We start from the raw sequence: 20,058 nt of genomic DNA, 5'->3' as shown, positions 1-20,058 counted from the left end.
TTCGAGTACTTCCTCTTCCCACTGTTGGAAGACTCGACATGTGTTTCCTTCTTCTCATCACCTTTCTCTAAGAATATATTCATCCTGACCCCGTCTTCAGTGAGACTCACGGCTATAGTCACAGCCTGAGTAATAGTCGTGGGCTTAACTGCAGTAACCAAACTCCGAATCTTGGGAGAAAGTCCCCAGATGTAGCGCTCGATACGTTTGTATTTAGGTGTTACAAGAGAAGGAATCACGCGGGACAGGTCGTGAAACCTTTGCGTATATCCAGTGATATCAGCTCCATCCATGGTAAGGTGCCAAAACTCGTTCTCCAACTTCTGGAGTTCAGCACGAGAACGTTACTTAACCCTCATACGTTCCTTCAGTTCATCCCAAGTCAACGCATAAGCAGCGTTATCACCCAAAGTTTGTAGTTGTAAGTTCCACCATGTAAGGGCCTCATTGAGAAACAGGCCAGTAACGAAAGTGACATGCTGATTAGCAGAACATCTGCTCATTCTGATGGTGGAATCCGTTTTCTCAGTCCATCGCACGAAAGCCACAGCACCGCCCGTGCCATCGTAGTTAAGTGGCTTGCAGTCCAAAAACTGCTTGAATGTGCACCCTGAAATTGGACAAACGGATTATGAATGAGCAAACAGTGAATCGCACGAATAGATCCCGAAAGGATTCGAATGAGTTGTCATAAAAAATAACTAAGCATTACCATTAGCATTGTTTCCGTTTGAAGTACCGCCTGTTCCGCCAGTGCCGCCACTGATTTCGACGCGCGATGCTTTGTACAATGCTATGGCTTGTGTTATCCTTTCTTCAATTACGGCATTCAGTTCTGCCTCAGTCGTAGGCATTGGTGGGGGTGGGGGTGGATTAACTGTCCGTGAACGTAAAGCTCTCCTTGGTGGCATGACTCTTCCAAAGGAGAAATAGGATAAAGATTAGACGTTGATTTGGTTTGTTAAATATTTTTACTAAGTAAGAAGAAAGAAAAATATATTCAAAACATTAATAGCAATATCACCAAGAAACATATAATGCGACTAAATAAGTTAACATAAGAAATAAGATATGTCCAACCAGACCATTCAGATGCATATAAGAGATAACACTAAGTTTTTCATATATATCATTCGACCGGTTACATAATCGTTTGAAAGGAAACAAAATGGACTCGGGCTACATAACCCGGTCATACTAGTCTAGTACAACAAAAGAGATAACAAAATCTTCCTTCCAACTATGTGATCCGCTGTCTGTCGGTTGTCTTCAAAACTTGGTGGAGCATCAATATGTACACAAAAACGGGTAACTACATCCCGTTACAAAAGATAACCAGCAAGTTAACGTCTATGGTGGAGGGGGGATAGGTGGTGGAGTCAAAAGTACCAAACCATGAAGGTGAGTAAGCTCCTCCTCGAGTTCATGAACTCGACGGATGAGAAAGTCTATCTGCTGCTCGAGTGTCTGCACACGAGCACGTAAGTCAGCTGGAAAAGCAGGTGGTGGTGGTGGAGCATGTGGTGGTGCATGAACTGGTGGTGGTGGTCTAGCGTCTTCAAGCTGCTGAAGCTCATGGACTCTGCGAAAGAGTATGTCGACCTGAAGTTGTAGAGATAGCAAAAGATCATCGGTAGTAACAGCTGGGTAATGCAACGGGTGGTATGGATCTGACCTGGGCATAACATGAGGTGGAGAGTGTGGCGTAGTAAGAGGCTCGGCATGGACCTGTGGTACTGAGCGAAACTCCTGATAGTATAGGTCCATATCACTGGGTGGTATGTGGGCATGTCCGGATGGCCCGACCTCATCGGTATGACCAGTAGGTGGTATGATAGGTGCAAAGAGCATGAGGCGAATGTGCTCAGGAGATGCATCTGGTGCAGGGACTGGAATAGGTGCAGGGATGACTGGCTCTGCTGGCATGACGTCATCCCCAAAGTCTGCGTTTCGCTGTAGGCCAATGGCCTGCAGAGCAGATGAAGTAACAGATGCATAAGAGGAAGCATCCGAGTCGGTATCTGCATCAGAAGAAATATCGATTACCGAGACCACTGGTGATGCAATGTCTAAGATAACCACATCGTGAACTTCTCTGTCTCCCAAATCAGCATCCATGTGATCCACTGGAATCACCAGAACGACGTCGTCGTCATCGTCGAGGTCGACGATAAATGGCATAACGTCAAGAGGAGCGACGTCTAAGGGTATAACCTCGACTACATGTTCACCCTCCGGGTGACCTATAATAACTATATCATTAAGTGGGGGAGGAATAGCTAACACATCATCATCGATGATGTCGCCCAGAAGTGCGAATGGTTGGAAGTCGTCCATGTCGCTGTCAGATGTAGAGTCGCTATCAGATGAGATGACCTGAACCTCCAGCACATAGTCGTCATCAGATACAATCTCCATGGGGTCTATGTCCTCGTAAACGTTTCTTCCTTCAGATGAAGACATGGTGACCTGAGAAATAAGTTGTTCGACACGTATGATTATTTGTTACTTTACATATATACACGAAATGTATTTTTTTCACATAAGGTTCATTTTAAGTTATCCTAATTGTGTTGTGTGGATTAACTTAAAGTTGCATGTCTACCATTTAGATGACTAAGACACTAATGTCCTTGCTTGATTTGTATGAGATGAATTCTTGTTGAAAATGGACCATAAAAAATGTTTATGCAAATGAAAACATTTATTTGTGTTTAAATGATTTTCGTGAGAGATCCCTAGTGATTGTAGACTTAGACTCGAGAAAGAATCTTGGTCCACTACAATCGATGCTCTGATACCAACCTGTCACACCCGCTCATAGCAGAAGCGCGAGGTGTGATCTGTATGGTTTTCATTGCATAAATATCGATGTACATGAACAAACTATATGAATAAAACATACTCCATTGCCATTACATAATTGTTTTCAAAAGATCACAACATAAGTTTAGTGTGTCAATTACAAACCATTAAAATGAAACTAAAGTGTTATTGTTACATACATCAAAATGAAAATAAACTACTAAGGTTTAAACCATAATATTACCGCAAAGAGGTGGAATATAATAGTTAAACCCTCCAAAAGATGGCATGGAATTCTGGTACTTGTTATCTTGACTGAGAATCCCTGAAATACATGTTAAGTTTGGAAAACATCAACAAAAGTTGGCGAATTCATGCAGTTTAGTTGTAAAAGATGTATTTAAAATGTAAGTTGTAGTATGTAAAGTGTGAATGAAATCGTTGATCATTAATGTTTTGCAAGGACATTAATATGTGTGACGAAAAAGGAAGCAATCCAACCCTAGACGATTTTATGTCGACTCCTATCGACTGGGACACAAAAGCACTCTTTTGTATGGGTCCACGACCAAGAGTGGGGCTCGCCAAAACCCATTAGATCTAACCACATGTACCTAGGTCCAAACTGGATTAATGGTGCTTAGATGTATAACCCTAATTCGCACATGATCTAAGGTGTTTCATTCCCTAACTTTAACATACGATTGAACATGTATTTTCCCCGATAGTTGTAAAGTTGTAAAACATTTAAATGAATAGGGGACATGAACTCACAGTATTGCGTCCGTGAATGATAAGTGTTTGTGATCTTACGCGTGGTCGTCTTGAACAATGTTGCGACCTACAAATGTTTTTATATTTGTTAGACACTTCGGTCTTTGTAAATGACTTGAGTACAAGTCTTGTATCTTAAATATGTGTAAGACTTGTATGTCTGTATTATTCGTTGAACTGTGCATTAGATGAATGAATTGTTAAACTGTTATATATATATTTCACCAGATATATATATATATATATACTAGTCACTTACCCGCACGATGCGGCGGGAGTGGCAATTTACAATAGTATACTTGTTTACCGTTAGTTTATCCGTCGTCTCGTGATATATTGTATAGTACTTAAGTTAGTTTTCTTATTCGTGATATGATGGCACTGGTTTTTCTGTTAGTTTATCGATTCTTTGGTGATCTTCTACAAGAAGAGTACAAAACAAGGAAGTAGATGTAATTAAAAACAAGAAGAGTTCAAAATAGTCAAGTAGCTGGACAAAACAATAAAAACAAAATCTGGGGAGTCTCTTGTATCTCTTCTTGTTTTACCAAAACATCCGTTCGCTTATGACTTTCTTGCATCTTCTCCTCTACTGTACCAGATTTCGACACAGAAAAAAAATGTTAGACACTTACAGGTGATTTAAAATAGTAATTAAAAGGTAATTTCTGGAAGCAAATAAGGCACAACATCTACTAACTTACCTTCTTTTTGATACGGATGCGATTAATTAATCACGCAACACTTCCTGGTAGACAACATTTGATGTGTAAACTCCGCGTTGTTTGAATTCTTTGGTGTGATGTACCAACACCTTCGTACTTTGTCTTGAAATCCCTCTTGATAACGCGACATAAAGTTGTCCATGTGAAAATACAGAATCCGGTAGATAAATACCAACGTTCGGAATTGTTTGACCTTGAGCTTTATTAATCGTCATGGAAAAGCTAAGTCGAATTGGAAATTGTTTTCTTTTCAGCTTGAATGGGAACATGTCATCTTCAGAAAGGGTCAGAGGGATTCTTGGCAAAAAAAACTCTTTTTCCCGCATGTTGACCGACTGCAATTTCCGCATCAATAACATTTCGCATGAAACCCTTACATATCAACCGCGTGCCATTACACAGGCCATGTGAAGGATCGATATTACGTAACAATATTATTGGGCATCCAATTTTTAAACGAAGCTTATGAGGCGCCAAACCACTAACATTTAGCGAGTTTAAGAACTTGACCGGATAGAAGTTACGCTGATCGTCTTCAGCTTCATCAAAACTGTAATAAACTTTTTCCTCCCCTTGAAAAATTTCAATCATTTGATTATTAATCTCATCAACACTCTCATTTTTAGTGGACAATATTGCTCTAGAGATTATATAATCTGAAGAATATACATTATCTTCAATTGATGGAAAGATGGCATGGATCAATTCTTTAATATCGTTTTCTCTGTCGTTGCACTGAATTGTCATGTCATCAGGTATGCGAATATAGTTTCCTTCGATTGGTTCTTCAGTTCCATCGCCGACTCTTAAAAGAAATTTAGAAAACCATGGATCTTTCAGCGCTCTCATATTTATGGTCAACCGCATCTTCTTAGTCAAAGACCAAAGAGGTGACATTCGTACGCTGGAGTCTACAATCTGTGCTCGAGTGCCACGTTTAATAACCGGCAACACCTGTCTGAAGTCACCTCCCATAACCATTATCTTCCCACCAAATGGGAGACTAACGCCTATAATGTCTTGGAATGTACGATCGACTGCCTCTATCGCCTGTCGTTTAGCCATCGACGCTTCATCCCATATGATTATTTTGGCAGACCGAATCAGTTTAGCGGCCCCACTCTGTTTTTTGATATTGCACATTGAGTTATTTTCAAGATTAAGAGGAATCTGGAATCTTGAGTGAGCCGTTCTACCTCCTGGCATATTATTAGCCGCTGCACCTGATGAAGCTGTTGCGAGAGCAATAAGACCACGTGACCGAATTTCAGCAAGCAAGGCAATGTACAAAAATGTTTTTCCAGTTCCACCTGGGTCATCAATAAAGAACACGCCTGGAAGATCATTATCAACATGCATCATGATCTCATCAAACACGTTTTTTTGGTCCGGATTAAGTGAATCTTTGGCACTTAAGTGTTCAGGTTCCAAAACAATCCCATACTCTTCTTGTAACTCACGATAACCTGCATCTTGTAAGTTAACATCGTCTGTTATCTTAGGAAGGTCGAATTCATTGATATTTTTACCCATGGATTGTAGCAAGACACTAATTTCAGTAAGAACCATATTTTGAACTCGTTCTATACTTTGACAGTGTAACCGATGATCTTCAGACAGTGATTCAAAATGGTCATTCCATAACTTTCGAATATCTCCAGGTTGGCAAAAAATCATTATGGTCGCAAATAACCTTCGAAGAGCATTGGGAAACTGAAACGTAGAGGCTTCTTCGAGACATTGTGATAGATATTCATCGTCTTCTATTAAGCCTAACTCAAGAGCTGCTTTTCGAAATGTCTCACACCGTTGACCATTAACTGTGCAAAGATGTTCAAAAGAAGTAGGCCCTCTGACATTTGACAAAAGTAGGCGTAAGTAGTACCTTTTTCCTTCGGCTGGATTAGCGGAAACGATACGACCTCTTTGTTTTTTACCGCCACGAGGATTCCAACGGCGTGTGCTTCCATTCCACGTAAAGTGTTTTGGAAAATCTTTATACAAATATACCCTTGCTGTTTCATCGATTCTATTTCTCTCAAAAAATGTTGTTTTTCATGGTTCTCTTATCCCTTTCCCTATCAACAATATTAGATATTAAGTCATCATCTCTAAATCTAACCATCTGATTATTTGGGAGATGAAGCTGTAAGGCTAAAACAGAAGGAGAGATTTGAGAAAGAGAGAAGGAAAAAATGCGCCACATAGCCTCTGGGGGCGATATGTAGCGTGCATCTTGAAAGCTCTTTATCTCATTAACAACAACCCCTGGCTCACTTTGATCAACTTGAATAACCTGTTTGTCATGTCCTTTATAAACATATTTAAAAAGATATTTCACAGATTTTATACTTGAGCAAACTTCAACATTGATGTGGCAGTTAAACATCATCAAAAGCCTTGGGTTATATGGGACCACCCATCTATTATCAAGTGTTTTTCCTCGTACATCCACTTCTATCTCGGTGTCTCTCCTTCGATACAACGGATACGCATCTTCTCCTTGTGTTGTATGTTCATTAAATTGTCTAGGATAATGAAAACGACAAATTTTAGGATCACCCTGCATACAAGGACTGCTTAATCGTAAATTGCCGCAAGGACCGTGAATCATGTGCTTGACAACCATCTCATGAAATTTGGGATGTCTTTGTTTGTTAGGAATTTCAGCACACATAACCTTATCATAATGGTCCGCGTTATTGATCTTGTGTTGCGGGTACATGATAAGGAGAAAATGTGCGTGCGGCAAACCACGCTTTTGAAATTCAATGACATAAACGTATGACTTAACTTCCCCAAGGATATGTTTCTTGAAGAGTTGTTCCTTAAGATCTTCTAATTTACCCCGGAACACTCTTGAAACAAGGTCTGGATGATCTTGTGCAGTTTGACCAACATGTAAATTATCACATATCTCAGGCCACTTAGGATTACACGTCATTGTAAGGAATATATCAGGCTTGCCGTCGTCTTGAACTAAAGTCATCGCATCTAGAAACCGACGTCGCATGTCGCGAGGCCCTCCGATGAAAGATGCAGGCAACACAATTCTTTTCCCGACTCTGTTTGCATGAACCTCACCAGCATTGACGCAATCCACAAGACCTTGGTACAAATCGGCACGTATCTTAGCCTGGTTTCTCTCACAAAATTCTAAGCGTGATGTCTCAATTTTTATGTAAACATCTACCACAAACTGTTGTAGCAGTCTACCACCGAACAGAAGCACGTTTTCGGTAGATCGAATCTGGAACTTGTAACAGTAGTACTCTCGCATAGCCACGGTTGTTCTACCACTTCGTGTGTTAGCCTCTGAACGATGAAGATGTTTTAAAAACAAACTATTAATAAAAATAAGACGCATTACGGTATTTTTATGATCTTCACTAAAAAAGCATAATAAATTGTTGGTACCTTCCATTTCTCCTTCGATGTTGTCATTGTTGCGAACCTCATTTATTGATACTCCGTGCCGTGGTATGTTTGCATGCCAACCCGACTCACCATTAGGAAAAAATAGAGGATACGACAATGGATCGTAACAACTAAAGTACGGCTGAATAGTTTGGCTATATTCAGACCTACCATACACAACAATACTTCGTTTATACGAAGTGATATTGTCATTACCTTCAACCCAAATACCAGCAACCTATATAATCGTGAACTATAAGTAAGTAAAATACGCAATACTATTAAATAATTGTAATTAATATAATATATTTTATATACCTCTGATGTCGTTGGTCGGTTGTACACCCTTTGGTCAAGTTCAACTGAAGCATTCAAAGTGACTCTATAGTTGTCCAGAGGTCCTAGTTCTGCAAGTCTTCTAAATGTATCGACATATGGGTTTGTAGAAAGAACGCGTGTCAAAATCTGAGTAATACGACGATCAAGATTTGGCCATTGGAGTCTGAGATCTAACTCGGCATCAGGATCATAAAAATACAACTGCAGGTACCTAGGGGTTCCATCCCTCGGAACTAATTGGTCGATTTTGTGATATATTCCTCTATGTGCACGAAAAGTATATACACCGTCTCTCATATTGTTCAATGTATCATCCAACGTCACTCCCATTGAGGCAAAAGAAAAGTTGGTGTTATAAGCACGAATGTTTTGCCTAAAAATATTTCCAATTTCATCTTGCGATGTGAAAAGTCGGTGCAATTCCTCTGGAATTTCTGAATTTGCTAACACAGTTTTCCCACTCATACAACAAAAGGTATCAAATTCAAATTGAAAACGTTTTGCTCCACAATCAGGACATGCACCACGTTCTTTTAAAACACGATGTTCTCTAGGTAAACGATCGTAAACAAAGTTATATGGATCATCTTCTACATTCTCATTTTGGAAGGAAGGTTGATCAACTACTTCAGAAAATTGAGGTAAAAGTGTACGTGGTTGAATTCGAACACCTAAAAAAAACGTTGTCTTAAGTAATGAAGGTTATTAAAGATATCAAATTCAATAAAGAAATCAATGTTAAATAAATAGAAACCTCGTGATGTTCTGGTAACGACTTCATCAATTACATTGGGGAATGTGGTTGTCGGCGTAGCATCATTAGTCGGGGTTGATGTAATTTGACTACCGTTTGAAATATGCATTCCATTGTACTCCTTACGTTTCACGGTAGAAATACTTGACACGTTCACGTTTGTCATTTGGGTAAATTGAGTAATATTAGTCTGTAAACTTCTTAACGGTGTCCTTTCTGCTGATCTATTACTCATTAAAGATAGTGATGAAGCACTGTGGGAGACCTCACTACTCCCAAATTTTGGGACTTTGTTATTTTCTTTGCGTGCAGCATAATATCTTTTGTTATACCCTTTTCGTTTTTCAGCTCTAGTAGATGAATGAGAGCTAGAAGCTTGATTAAGATGGTTTGGTTGTCCATTAGTCATTGTAAATTGTTAAAGTGTCAAATACCTTGCAAATTAAATAAAAGATAGTTATAGATGATGAAATTCTGAAATTATTACAAGAATAGTACACGACACTTAAACAAAATAACATGATTACCAGAAATAGAAAACCAAAATTCTTAAAACATCGAATACATAATGATAACATTAAGTGAAAGCCAAACTAAATACTTGGTGAAACAACGGTCTCCACAAACACCGCACCCTTATAACCACGAAACCAAGTAACTGGATAAAGAATTTCGAAGGGCTTCGTATCCATTTCAATAGTAAAAAGCTTCCCTAATTTAGTCATCACAAACCAATTACCATTCGTCACGTAATGTGTTATATCGCCCCACAATGACAATGATATTGGGGGGATCGGAGGACACGATAAGACCTTAATCCAGTAATCCTCTTTTAGCGTCCACAGGTCAATTGTTATCTCAAACCAGCCAGTCGTAGCAAACATGTGAAGCTCATTTTTTACATTCACTAAAACACCTTGAACAAATCCCGTAGATGGAACAGGTGGAAGGCTTATCTCCTTGAACTGCTCTGAATTAATATCAAAACAAATCACCACATTTGTACCTCCAACCCAACATTCGCAAAGAGTGAAATACAGAGTACCACCACAAAATGTGCCTGGTGACCAATAGAAATTGGGGCTAAGGTACTCTTGTCTTGTTAAGAAAGGAATATTTCTCCAAAAGTTTAATTCCCTAGAATAAACATAGCTTTCATATACACCACACCTACGCTTGATATGCAAGACCTTGTAATCATCGGCATCATCAGCATACAAACCAACGGCATCAAGATTATTTATATAGATTCCAAGAGAATCAGGTGTTGACAAACGCTTGAAAGCAGTAGTTGTTGGATTCCAAAGAAGCAACTCGTTTGTATGATTCAAGCAAACACACAACAATCCATTCAAATGTGAAAGTATTGACACATCATTATTTTGGTGGTCGAATGGTAATGTAACTATTGACCTTGGTCCATAATCATAGGATTGAAAGATGATCGGATGAACAGAGCATGTTAGGTCGTCAATTAAGAGAACCCTCTGGTTAGATGAAACTAATGAGCGAGAACAATGTACCCTTATGAAATCTCGAGTTGACAGCAACGCATACCATTCCTTACAAACACTCCTAGAACGTCCTACGACCTTCGCTGGCACCCTCGTTAATATCTCAAATATTGTTTCAATAGGAAGATCAGCCATGGTGATACCTTCGTTTAAGATAAATAATTACTTTTTAGTTGTCCAACCTATCTAGATTATAGTTTGGTGGAAAATAGGTGTAACCATTACTTTTTAATCAAGTAATATAACATACTTGTTATAACATAATATAATATTAAACAAACTAAAGTATACTTCTACAAGTAGGAAAGAAACATAAAGGCAGTTAACCAAAAGCAAATCACAAAACACCATCATGGATTTTAATATTCAACAACTAAAGATATAAAAACACCCAATCTTTCTATCATGAACAGGGACTTAAGTATAGATCCATAATTTAAATATCTCGTGCCTCGAGCATATCTGGGTCGTACGTAATCCTACTCAGTCTGTAGACTTCAAAATATTAACTGAAAAAACAAATAAAATACAACTTGTATTAAATTACATAACCCATTAAATGTAACTAATTTTTTAGAAAGTTGATGTTTAAAGCATAACGTACTATCCGGTAGGTGAACCAACTTGACACGTGATACGTATATGATAGACTTGCGTTGCACCGCTTGAATGGTATATATAACATCAGAAGGCTTCAGGAAGGACAAAAACATTTGTATTGTATGACCACTGTACACAACAATTTTGGGGGAAGTTCTTTTAAAATTAGTTTTTTGTTACATACGATGTAATTATTATGTCTCTAATATGTTAATAATGACTTACGTCTTATCTCGAAGAGAAAGTTCGAAACAACAACGATCCCGTTTACCTTCTACTATCCTCCCAACCACATCTACAATGAAATCAACCAAATTGTATACACCATATCTAATATCTAAATATATAAACTTTTATATTTTTAATCAAAAAATAAAGAATGGGATTTTATATGTACCAACAATAAATTTTTTAGGTCTTCTGTCATGCTTCAATTTTTTAATGGAAGGCACCAACGGATATATACAAGCACCTCTTGGAATCGTAAGCTCTAGTGATAAAAGCTTCGTATATTCATTGATGACGATTTTTTTCTCCGAACAGACTAAGAGGTAATTATGGTACTTTGGGTACTCATGATAGTGGAGATTCTCAATTTGGAAATGATTCAACGAAAAAAAGCCACCCATCAATGTAGCGTCATTATATAGGTGTATCAAATGTTGTGGAACGATCGCAACAATTTTTTGTCTCTAAAAAAAGAACACATTTAGTGGTGAAAAAACATTCACACGTATAACATATATAGCAAATAAAAATAATGTTCTTACGTTTTGATCAAGAAAAATAATCACTAATCTCTTTCCCTCGATGTCATGCCAAATAAGCTCGACCATAACAAAGGTTAGATTATACCATGCTCTATCATTTCTCAATGATGAAAATTCGTCGACCGTACAATGACCAGACATATCCTATTAATGTTCAATGTTAGTCAAAGAAAAAATAAAAATTACATATATTTAAATTTATATCTGGTCAAGTAGATAAGAGAGGGAGCCAGCTAAAATTAAAGTAATACATGATTAAAATTTAAATAGCCTTAAAATAAAAAAGTTATATTAATACATAATTAAAACCGAAACATCTACATAAATAAAATTCAAACTAATACAAAACAAAAATACATTGAAATAAAAATAACTAACACATAATAGAACATTTAGTAAATCACATTAAATATTACTAAAACACAAAACACCGAATCATAGGAGAATCAATCATTATCATCGTCGTTTCGGTGGATGCATTCATCAATAACGTTTTTTTAAGGTTCCCAATTCATTTCTTCATCCAAGGGTGGTTCGTATTCCGCTCCAGGATCGGTTTCGTACCCTTCAGCCCAATTCGTTACTCCTTGTGTTTGATGGGGGTTTTCCACTTGAGGGGGGTTTGAAGATGGTGGATGGTTTGGCACTATAGGAGTGTTTGCCAATGGACGATAATGCCCCTCCCCAATACGTAGTGCCCCAAATTGTAGTTGAGCAAAGGTATAGTCATACGCCCAAATCAACTCTTCATCCGTCCAAGTGTTTGGATCATTATCTTGAGGAATTGTGACAGGAGTTGGGTTTGTGACGGGAGGTGGGTTTGTGACGGGGGGTGGGTTTGTTACGGAAGGTGGGGTTGTCACTGGAGAAGGGTTTGATCTTCCATGACTTGAAGGCCCTTGTGGTTCAATTGGAATTGGATAACCACCACCCATACCTCTCAATTGATATGTGTTTGGAATGAATTGTAAACTGAAAAATATAATTTTGATTGGATATAAAGATCAATTTTTAAGCAAATAAAATTAGTTTAAATACAATTTTATTGGATACAAAGTTATGATATTCTGAAAAAATTAATTATTGACAACGATTGTAGCCGGTTCCTTTGTCTTTCTTCTTAAACAAAACAAAAAAGATTAACTCACCCTAATATCTAACATTATCTTTTCTTCAAATTTTCTCGTTTAATTAAAAAATTATTACTCACCTTAATATACGATGTATTTTTTTAATAATTAAGATACTTTAAGTCTTAACAAATATACGATGTATTTTTTAACAATGAAACTACTTTAAAATCTAAACGTTAGTACAAAACAACCTTCAAAATTTTATAATATATAATTTGTATGAACAAATATACTAAACTTACTGTGTAGCTTTATATTACCTTTTCTATAATCAACTAACTTAACAATCATGTTATAATTTTTTTTAAAAACAAAAATATTATAGTAAATAAAATATAATAGAATGCCCAAATCAAATATTAACTACAAATCAATTATCAGAGGTTGTTTGTAGTGGAATTACATAAAAACAATTCTATAATAGTATATATGTCGTACTTTTTGTGGCTTATGGATTCCACCAAAAACAGGAAGAGAACAAAATACTGGTCCTAAATTTTAGAATAAAATTCAACCTATAACATTAAATTTTAAAATGAATATACATATTTTTTTGAAAAGAGGTTCCTAAACCCTTCTGTTGTACATACCATGTTTTGTATAACTTCATTTGTTTATCACTGTTTTTAATGGAATTGTTGATCAGTGGTTCATACCAACCACTTATTTGATCTAATTTGCATATCTTTGTTGCCTCCAAATGGATATTATTAGTATCATTTTCTTTTACAATATAATATATTTTAACTAATTTATATTGATTCTCTGCATTAAAGCTTTTATTTTTTACCTATGTACTGAACATAAACTTGGACGCCATAGCATGGTGCTACAGCAGCCTTTTTACAGTGAAGTAGCAAAGCATCGAATGTTGAAGCTGAAGCAAAAAGAAAGCAACGCTTTGATTTTTTGCCTCGTCACTTATCAATGAATATTTTTAAATGACTGTATTTGAAAATTTAACATGTTCCAATATAAGTGAACACAAACGTACAGTAGATGATCTTGTACTTGTTAACTTTTTAATAAAATCAATATTATAATGTTATAATCAATTAATCATGTATGTCTTGCTTCACAATCTATATTGTCATAGTGCAGACTCAATCAAAACCCAGCCCATTGCAAATTTTGGGTGTAAAAATTTAGAAGAAAACAGAATACTGGTTGTAAATACTATCTTAATTTAACTCAAAGAGAGACTTGCTTGTGTATAAACATAACATTGCCGGTTGAGGTTCACATTGATATTTTTTTACAGAACGGGAAAAAGTGAAGATTGTTATCACATATAAAATAAAACAGTCGATAAGTCTTAACAACTAAAATAGTGTAAGATTTTTACAATCGGTGTATCAAACATTGTTATCACTATGTAAGAGTACAACACACATACAAAATAAACAGTCGAAATGTGAGAAATACTTACCACAACGCAGGACCAAGATGTTAAAAATAGAGAAATAATGCAAGAATCAAATGTATAGAGGTGAGAAACAATGGAAGACCCAGATGAAAATAGTATTCTGAAATGAAATAAAACACAATTTGTTAGGAATACAAATATAACAAAAGTGAGCTTTAAAAGTAACCTTAAGTTAAACTGACACTAACTTACAATTAGACGGTTAGAATTGATTTTCTGAATGTTGTTAATTCTATGTAGCAGCAAACTGAAGGTGAAGGTGGGTGTGTAGTGTTTGTAGAAAGTTGGATGGAGTTTATGAAGCTTAAATTTACTATATATAATGTCAAAAGTAGTTTGTACTTTTGACATCTACTTTTTAAACCTGAATATATAATGTCAAAAAAGTAAACATCTACTTTTTAACCCAACCCAGCCGTAAGTTGACCAAAAAAAAGCTATAAGTTGAAAAAAAAAGTAGATGTATTGACTGAATTCTGACCACTGTTCACCTCTTTTCAGCCGACTGCTGAATTCTGACCACACTTCACCTCTTTTCAGCATACTGACCACTGTTGACCATTGTTCCCTCTTTTCAACCAAGCTGAGTTCGGACAGTTGTTCCCTCTTTTCACCCTTCTGACCATTGTTGACCACTATTCCCTCTTTTCAACCCAGATGTTCACCTCTTTTCAACCTGTGCACATAACATCTTTTAGTTGGGGCTTGTTCAAATATTAGTATAAAACCAACAAGATATTGGTTTCTTGTTTAAAACCAACAAGATATTGGTTTCTTGTTTAAAACCAATAAGATGTTCAGTACACAAATAAAGTTAACAGTGTTTGACTTAGCTAATGAAGGAAAAGACTTGATATAATTAACACTCGTTAAAAAACAATAGTTCCAAACAAAATTTGGAATTTTGGAGTTTGTGACATTCATGATAAGAAACAAACACAGAGAGATTGATGTTAACAGCTGAAAAATGTTGACAATATACATCATTCAAGAACAGCTATACTTGAAATAAGAATAATATTGCTTTAATGTTCCAAGAGTTTGACAATGAAAATAAACGTCTACAATTCCGCAACTAATTCATTGGCAACTGAAATTAAAGTAGTAAATTGTACTACCAACAAAAACCTAAATGGTATCAAACAATTAAACCGTTATGGTCATTTGCAAACAAACACAGCCAGAGATGACATCTTAACACCCATCACTTAACAGTTATTAGAATTCAAAAATCAGTGGTTCGCGAACATAAGGAATGATTATTATATATAAGCTGAAGTCCATAAAGAGAAACAAAAGCAACATTTAGTTTTCAAAATATTATCATCTATACAAACATAACTAACACAAAATAAGAATAAGATTACTAAAAAAAATACCTGCACTTTGCTGACGGGTATCCCGGGCTCTTTTAACTGAGCGCTCGGATAATTGGGGTTGGAGAGTTGAGTTGGCGGATCTCTCCATTACAACCAGCTTAGATAGATCATCAGCAAAAGTCAGTCCCCTCCTTTGGTCCATTTTAGATGGAACCCCTGGGTCCCGCCAAAGGCTCGTCTTTTTGTTTAGCTGGCCCAAGAGGTCGGATTGCGACTATGCAGGCTATTGTTAGAAGGGGTATGCACCTTCCTTCCTCTCTTTGCTGCATGTTTTTAATCTATGCTTTGCTTCATAAAAAATCTGTTAGCATAATTGTGCCCAGCTTACACTCGTACACCAGCTGCATCATACATCACCTTCCAATAATGTCATTATCAGATAGATGCATTTTAAACAATGACGGATGACCAAAAAATGATTAATAGGAATATAATCATACCATACAATCTAAAATGAGGGCAGTTGCCAGGTCGAACCCCCAAAGTCATCTTGACATCTTGTAAACCAACAACAACCACAAGAGCAGTGACTGTCGATGAAAATACAAACTGCCAGCCTAATCTTTGCGGGTCTTCAAGCAGACCCTCGAACCTGAACATCTGACCCAGTTCTTCTCTCAGCTCATGGTAGCTGTTGAAACGGCTCATGTCTAATGACCTCCCAACACACCCTGATTTGTATACCTTCACAAATGTCCGGTTAGGGTTCGCGTTAGATTCCAACAAGATTCTAGCTCTCTTCAGGTTGACCATTAGCCGAAACCACCGGTGCAACATTCGCAGCAGAAAGTGCAGCATTCGCAGCGGTCTGCGAACCGATTAATTCACTCCCAAACGATAAAGTAAGTCAGTTTTCCGCTCTTGCTGCATCACCTCTATGATCTAAATAATGCAGTCAATGAAAATTAATAACAATTGAAAACAAAAAGTGAAAAACGACTAACAATGTATCGTAAAATACAAAAAAAAAAATACCGGGAACAAGGTGCAATCCAAGCCACGAATTTGGGGGCAACAATGACAGAATGTTTTCAAATGGATGAGCGAAAAAATTCAACCGAAATGAACGAACAAAAACGGTTACACAGCGACAAAATTCAACCGGAAATCACGATCTCCGTCGTGTATCTCGACCACATTACCTCGAAACCGACTCTCTCTCGTCAAAACTATTCCAGCAGGAACTGAAGCACTTAAAGGAGAAACAATCTTGCATATACCTAAATACAAAAGGATTGAAGAAGAAAATATGAATTTAGAGAACCACATTAACTTTTATCAATTTTTATTAACAAGTATTACCAAATCGTGAAGCTTCTGGAGCGATCTTTTGTAGATAAATCAAAGGATCCTCAAACTCTTCTTTACTTGGAAAGTATACAGGGCACTCTGGAACTTTATCCGTCCAGTCAAGATCATTCAGATAGTTTAGTGTATCCTCGGAACAAACCCTTCCTTCCACCTGTCGAAACCAAAAACATAAGTTGGATATGGTTCCGTTCATAAACGTCAACAGGTCTAGGTGTTCGGAATGATGACTGATAATAAAAAAGGATCATAAACCCAAACCTGACAAATCCACACCGATTACAAACAATTATATCGTGTCAGTGTGCTAAAATCGTTCAAACCTCACAAGACTAAACAAACTAACACACATATAGACCAGTGGCAGATTTAATTGGCGAAATCAACCAAGTTTTTGTCCCAAAAAAATTATATACAAACCTAATACAGAGAAATTGCCCCGTATAAACAAGTTTCCCTCATAATAAATCCGTACGGAAAGATATTACGACCGTGCACTTAAGTTTTGAATTGATCATCCATCGTACATCATCATATAACTAATCCTGAATATGATTAACTCTATTGTTTCAATTTCTGGTTCAATGTCATGATGAAGTTGAATTCAACCATACAAAGTCAAACAGCTTTGAACAGTTAAACTAACGAATTCCTAACAAACATCGTTGACAAATAACAACTGAACAATAATATTATCAGAAATTAAGTCAATAAAGTGTAAACAGTACACAAATAAAGTCAAAACTCCAATAAAACCGAGACACAACGTATTCGTGGTTACAAATTGAACACAACAAAAGAAGAATCATTGTTTCAAAAATTCCGATTAACTGTTAGAATACGAACGAACAGTAACACATATATTCTGCAATTTTCCTCCATACACAACAAATTGAACAATAACAACGACTACAAAATGCAATATAACAAAAATACATAAACGAAAAAATGATGACGTAATCATACCATATCATTCCTAACTTTCTCGCCGGAAGCCTCCGTCTTCTCTCACTTCACCAAAACCACACGAAAACGAAATGAACGAACAAAAACGATTACACAGCGACAAAATTCAACCGGAAATCACGATCTCCGTCGTGTATCTCGGCCACATTACCTCGAAACCGCCTCAAACACAGAGATCGGAGAATTCAAACACGATGTGGTTTATAACGGTACCTAGAGGTCAACCCCAGTGGATTTTGTGTCGAATAGAGAAAAACCCCAGTGGATCTTGTGTTGAATAGAGAGAAAATCATCGATTCGGTGTCATTGAAACCAAACCCCTTGTTGCAGCTTATCCTTGATAGCAGTTGCACCAACAAACACAAGTATGTTAACAGCCACATAGAAACACAACAAATAAAAAGCTGAAAACTGAATCACCAGATTGAGTTTAAAGATTTAACCTTTATTTGACGCTTTGGAAAACACCAAATCAGCAGAAGTAATCATCAACAAAGCCAAATCCAACCATCTACCAGCAATCATGAACTCCTGAGCCTCCAAACACAAGCTACTCACTTGTTGTTCAGCCACCTCAGCCAAAATTCACAAAATTCAAACACAAATTAACCAAAAATACTCACCAAATCCACAACAAACATATCAGCAGCGACGGTTTTCAGTATAGTTTCAACTCGCATAACCGTTAATTAACAAATCCACTTACATAACACTCAACGTTTTCAGTACAGTTTCAACTTGCTTTACCGTTAATTAACAACAAATCCACTTACATAACACTCAAATTTCACAAATTCAAACACAAATTAACTTAAAACACTCACCAAATCCACGAAAAACATATCCGAAACAGTTTGTAGTACAGTTACAACTCTCATAACCATTAATTAACAACAATCCGCATGAATAACACTCAAATTCACATATTCAAAGTTCAAACACAAAATCATTAGCTCAAACTATATACAGTAAAACGATTACCAGTATTAAAGCCAGATCTGAACAGAAGAAGATGAGGGTTAACACGAGCAGCAACGGATCTCGGAGAAGTTAACTGCCAGTTAGTTGAACCCTAGCCTTTAGTTCTCTGGATCAACCAAAAACAACAGATTCAACAACAGATACAAAGTAAACTAAAGCTATATTAAACGATTACCGGTATTAAAACCAGATCTGAACAGAAGACCATGAGGATTAACATAAGCAGCAGCCGATCTCGGAGAAGATGGTTTAAAACGGTACCTAGAGGTCAACCCCAGTGGATCTTGTGTCGAATAGAGAGAAAATCATCGATTCCGTGTCATTGAAACCCTATCCAAACACATATGTAGAAGTATTAAACAGATCAGACTCAAATAACAAACAAAAAACTTTAGATGTGGTTTAAAACGGTACCTAGAGGTCAACCCCAGTGGGTCTTCTGTCGGATAGAGAGAAAATCAACGATTCGATGTCATTGAAACCCTAGATCTGGAAATCGCCTGGGAGAGAGAAAGCAGCTCGGGATGGGGGCGGATAAAATGCTATTAGAATGAGAAACCCTAAAATTGATTTGTATACTCCCGTGTGTTTTTTTTTTGAGTGAAGGGTATAATTGGAAGTGTAAATTATATTGTGCTTTAGAGGGTTGTACAACATGCTTTAAGGGTGTTTTAATGGAATATTTATGGACTTTAAGAAGTCCTTTGGATATATATATATATATATATATGTAATCTTGTATCTTGTGAGTTGTATCATCGGGTCTTATCTTCTTGATTTCGTGTCTTTGTATAAGTAAATTGTATAAGTGTAATTTTTATCAATTATATGTCATTGTGCTTAGCCCAAGAATTTATGTTTATTTGGGCTCAAGTAGTGTTGGGCCTAAATAGTGTTGGGCCTCAATAGTGTTGGGCCTCAATAGTGTTAGGCCTAAATAGTGTTGGGCCCAAATGTTATTGGGCTTAATGTTATTGGGCCTTGGCCCATATGTTTGGTTTTGGGCTTAACCCATGAGTCTTGATATTGGGCTTAGCCCATGTATTTATGTTAAGCCCAATTAGGATGATAAGCCCATTTGTAAAATAGCCCATTTGTTATAAATAAGCCCATTTGTAAAATAGTCCATTTGTTATAAAATAAGCCCATTTGTTAAAAATATATTCT

At 36.7% G+C, this 20,058-nt stretch overlaps 3 protein-coding genes and 2 long non-coding RNA genes across 7 annotated transcripts; all 5 read right to left on the bottom strand.

Moving 5' to 3' along the window:
* Positions 1 to 4,580: 4,580 nt before the first annotated feature.
* On the bottom strand, positions 4,581 to 6,328 carry LOC110887640 (ATP-dependent DNA helicase PIF1-like). Its single transcript, XM_022135218.1, has 2 exons — positions 6,190 to 6,328; positions 4,581 to 6,124 (listed from the first exon to the last, which is right to left on the bottom strand). Exons 1-2 carry the CDS (start codon positions 6,326 to 6,328, stop codon positions 4,581 to 4,583), a joined length of 1,683 nt encoding a protein of 560 aa, XP_021990910.1.
* Positions 6,329 to 6,342: 14 nt separating this feature from the next.
* LOC110887639 lies at positions 6,343 to 9,223 on the bottom strand. Its single transcript, XM_022135217.1, has 4 exons — positions 8,815 to 9,223; positions 8,040 to 8,731; positions 7,722 to 7,959; positions 6,343 to 7,619 (listed from the first exon to the last, which is right to left on the bottom strand). The coding sequence occupies exons 1-4, from the start codon at positions 9,221 to 9,223 to the stop codon at positions 6,343 to 6,345; spliced, it is 2,616 nt and encodes an 871-aa protein (XP_021990909.1).
* Positions 9,224 to 9,407: 184 nt separating this feature from the next.
* Positions 9,408 to 10,463, bottom strand: LOC110887638 (putative F-box protein At3g24700). Its single transcript, XM_022135216.1, has one exon. It carries the CDS (start codon positions 10,461 to 10,463, stop codon positions 9,408 to 9,410), a length of 1,056 nt encoding a protein of 351 aa, XP_021990908.1.
* A 3,660-nt stretch (positions 10,464 to 14,123) lies between these two features.
* LOC118480553 lies at positions 14,124 to 14,581 on the bottom strand. The gene is made up of 2 exons (XR_004863229.1): positions 14,450 to 14,581; positions 14,124 to 14,357 (listed from the first exon to the last, which is right to left on the bottom strand). It is a non-coding gene; the product is annotated as an uncharacterized LOC118480553 (long non-coding RNA).
* Positions 14,582 to 16,082: 1,501 nt separating this feature from the next.
* On the bottom strand, positions 16,083 to 19,603 carry LOC110889346. Of its 3 annotated transcripts, XR_004863228.1 has the most exons (7): positions 19,306 to 19,603; positions 19,067 to 19,221; positions 18,892 to 18,997; positions 18,354 to 18,483; positions 16,939 to 17,098; positions 16,612 to 16,856; positions 16,083 to 16,518 (listed from the first exon to the last, which is right to left on the bottom strand). It is a non-coding gene; the product is annotated as an uncharacterized LOC110889346 (long non-coding RNA). The 3 variants fall into 3 exon arrangements; XR_002563545.2 differs by lacking the exons at positions 18,892 to 18,997; positions 19,067 to 19,221; positions 19,306 to 19,603 and having other exon boundaries at positions 18,354 to 18,507; XR_004863227.1 differs by lacking the exons at positions 16,083 to 16,518; positions 16,612 to 16,856; positions 16,939 to 17,098 and adding an exon at positions 17,756 to 18,246 and having other exon boundaries at positions 18,354 to 18,997.
* Positions 19,604 to 20,058: the final 455 nt, after the last annotated feature.

Source organism: Helianthus annuus, chromosome 7, assembly GCF_002127325.2.
Source record: "Helianthus annuus cultivar XRQ/B chromosome 7, HanXRQr2.0-SUNRISE, whole genome shotgun sequence".
Taxonomy (NCBI): Eukaryota; Viridiplantae; Streptophyta; class Magnoliopsida; order Asterales; family Asteraceae; genus Helianthus; species Helianthus annuus.
The sequence above is the reverse complement of the archived record's forward strand: the minus strand, read 5'-3'. Positions and strand labels throughout refer to the sequence as shown.